Genomic DNA, 3,004 nt, shown 5'->3' on the forward strand with positions numbered 1-3,004 from the left:
ATAATTAGTTTTTTAAATTTTATTACATTTTTAAGTTTATTCGAAGAAGCAATGTAAAGTATAACGCTTGATGTTTGTAGCATGACAGGCAACGTCAGTTGTGTTCTAGGATGGCGTACATTGATAGCACTATTTAATTTGTATGAAAAAAGGAAAATTCAAAGACTTCATATTTTTAAAAGTAGTTGAACTAATGTTGTTCAGATTGACGAGGACGATCTATGTTTTATTTTTTGCTCGTATTACAGGCCACACCCGGTATAATCGCACGGGTTCAAACTAAATAAACAAAAACAAGCTCGTGCTCTTTAAGATCAGGATTTGATACTACTAAGTATCGGTGGGAAAACTGGTGTGACGCGTAAACGGGCACTGTTTGGTATATGTTAATGTTTAAGTATTGTGAGGTCAGACAGAAGATGTGTTCTGGCCGATGCTGACTCACAAGCGGGAATATAAAAGACCTCCATAGCGGACCACACCACATTGCACCTCAACAGTTTACACAATGAACACGGTAAGTGCTGATACGACATTTTTTTATTGAAGGTTTTGTTAATTAAAATTTGTAGTGGCTAATTAAATATGCCTTGCCTTTTCTACTATTGTCTTTTGTGTAAAAGCATGAAAGATCTTTAGATTTGAATGTCATTGTTGTCTCTATTTTAATATTTGTAAATTTTGACAGTTTTACCTATTATTAAAAACTTATAGTAAAGTGTCAAACATAGTGAGATATTTTAATATCTTAGTCTATTTTGTTAAAAATTTCGATAATTGACACTGAATTGTTTTTACAATTTTTTTATCCAATTTTATATTTTTTCATGAACGCTAGAGAGAACTTTCATTTTGTTTGAGACTATATTATCTTAATTTTTGAGTGTAATTTAAAAAAATCTAATTATAATAATTAAACATGTCATTTGTTGTATCTTTATTTTATATTTATTTTATTGTTTTAACTGCGTGTACACCTGTAAAGATATAGGATTAAGTCAAAATACGTTTAAGCAAATTAACCTTAATTCATACGCAATAAATTTTCATTTTTAATTTTCAATTAATTTCATTAAAATAATATTTTTCATAAAAGAGAGAAATTGAATTCAGCACCGTAAACAATAATAAAAAATAAAACTTAGAGATAATGTTACTTACTATCATAAAATGTCGAAAAGAGCGAAAGAGGGCCATAGTCAGTAGGTATAATCCTGCGGCATGCATTTTGACCCTTTTACTTCAACCTACACCAGACAGTAAAACATCCCCTTAGCTGAGGGATATTTTTTGTTGTCAAAGATTTGCGTTTATTCACATTAAAACATTCAAATTTCATCACATCATCTTCACCATCATCCACTGCTGAATAAAGCCCTCTTCCCTAGAGCGCCACAATGAACGACGACTCACCACTTGCATCGAACGTTTGCCCACAACTTTCACGATATCGTCAGTCCTAGATAGTAGGAGACCTGCCAATGCTTGAATGCTTCGTCTTCCAGTTCCACCGCCAATCACCACTCACTGGTTCCATTTGAACCAATTTTGATTTAATTCCTTGCTCTTCCAGATACTTTGCTTCAGTTTGGTCGTCTGCGCCACTTTGGCGTTCACGTCGGCGTACCCTGCTGTAGAAGACGCAGCGGCGCCAGCGCAGCCAGAGGCAGTGGCTGTAGAAGCAGAGGAAAGCTTGGAATCGGCGGAGTCACGCCATAGACATGGGTGGGGCGGATACGGGGGATACGGGAGAGGCGGCTGGGGACACGGCGGAGGCTGGGGTCGTGGGGGCGGATGGGGCCGTGGAGGCGGATGGGGTTACGGCGGAGGCTACGGCGGGGGCTATGGGGGAGGCTTCGGTGGAGGCTATGGGTGGGGCCGCTAGTACAAAAACGCATTAATAACTTAACCTTTATTGATAGCAATAGATGACGTGGATGTAAGATTAACTTATAACTTAAGTGTACGACTTGATTATAAAATAAAAGTATTATAAATAGTAAAATTGTTTTCTCTTCTTTACTTAAAGAGCATGTAAATGCAGCCAAAATCGCGGGATAAAACTTTCAAAGTTATTTATAAAAGGGATGCAATTGTGATGGGCAAAATGAATCTACTATACACTGCACTATCGCACATTTACCAGGTGACTAGGTATAACCACATTAACACTTCTCCATTTATCTACCTGTTTTATTTAATACAATTGCAATGCTTTTGGGTACACCTACAGTATCCTCCTGCCGCCCCAAGTTTTTTTAGCCTAAGGGCCTTGTCACACTTATGAGTTACGTGCTTGTTTTCTATACACATGTCAGTCGCGGCGAACTCGTTGCGTGATCGCCTTCATACAAAATACGCTCGCTACTCGCAAGTGAATAAATAAATGAATAAAAATAAGTAAATAAATAAAGTGCGATAAGGGCTTCAGATAGGATAGGATGGTTAATCAAAATATTTTATAAGGTTTCTATTTCAAGAAAGTTGAAGACCTATTCAAATGTTGGACGGCAGGATGACACGGCATTTTTTGCGATAAAAAAGGGCCGTTTAATTTTTTATTCCAAAGTCTTTGCTAAAAGTACCTACTTATTTTATTTGATCACTTATAGCATACGGAAATCGATTCGCTTGATCATCGTTTTAGTAAACAATGGAGATAGTAACAACTTGCGAGGTCGAGCAAAGGAAGGGTCTTATGGTCGTCAGAATGAGTATATTGAGACAAAGATGTTCATAAACGTGGATGACGTTTGCAGACGGGTATTTCATTTTACTTTTAGTATTATATGATTTTTATTAGCTTTATAATTATTAGTGCTTTAATCTCAAAATATAAGCTAAAAGCCACGAAGAAAAGATACAAACAGTGGCATTCACAGGGAAAGGTAAAAAGTAAAATTTTGCAAGATAGGCGCGTTAGTTCCTTTTTTGCCTCGTTCATTAAAACATTTGTCACAGTAGTGAAAACGGGCAAAGTTATCCATCAATTACAACAAGGACA

At 36.5% G+C, this 3,004-nt stretch overlaps 1 protein-coding gene across 1 annotated transcript; it reads left to right on the forward strand.

Annotated features, from left to right (window-relative positions):
- The first annotated feature begins 407 nt into the window (after positions 1 to 407).
- LOC141435142 (uncharacterized) lies at positions 408 to 2,005 on the forward strand. Its single transcript, XM_074097725.1, has 2 exons — positions 408 to 517; positions 1,574 to 2,005. Exons 1-2 carry the CDS (start codon positions 509 to 511, stop codon positions 1,883 to 1,885), a joined length of 321 nt encoding a protein of 106 aa, XP_073953826.1. The 5' UTR covers positions 408 to 508; the 3' UTR covers positions 1,886 to 2,005.
- Positions 2,006 to 3,004: the final 999 nt, after the last annotated feature.

This window comes from Choristoneura fumiferana, chromosome 14 (genome assembly GCF_025370935.1).
Source record: "Choristoneura fumiferana chromosome 14, NRCan_CFum_1, whole genome shotgun sequence".
In the NCBI taxonomy this organism is placed as follows: Eukaryota; Metazoa; Arthropoda; class Insecta; order Lepidoptera; family Tortricidae; genus Choristoneura; species Choristoneura fumiferana.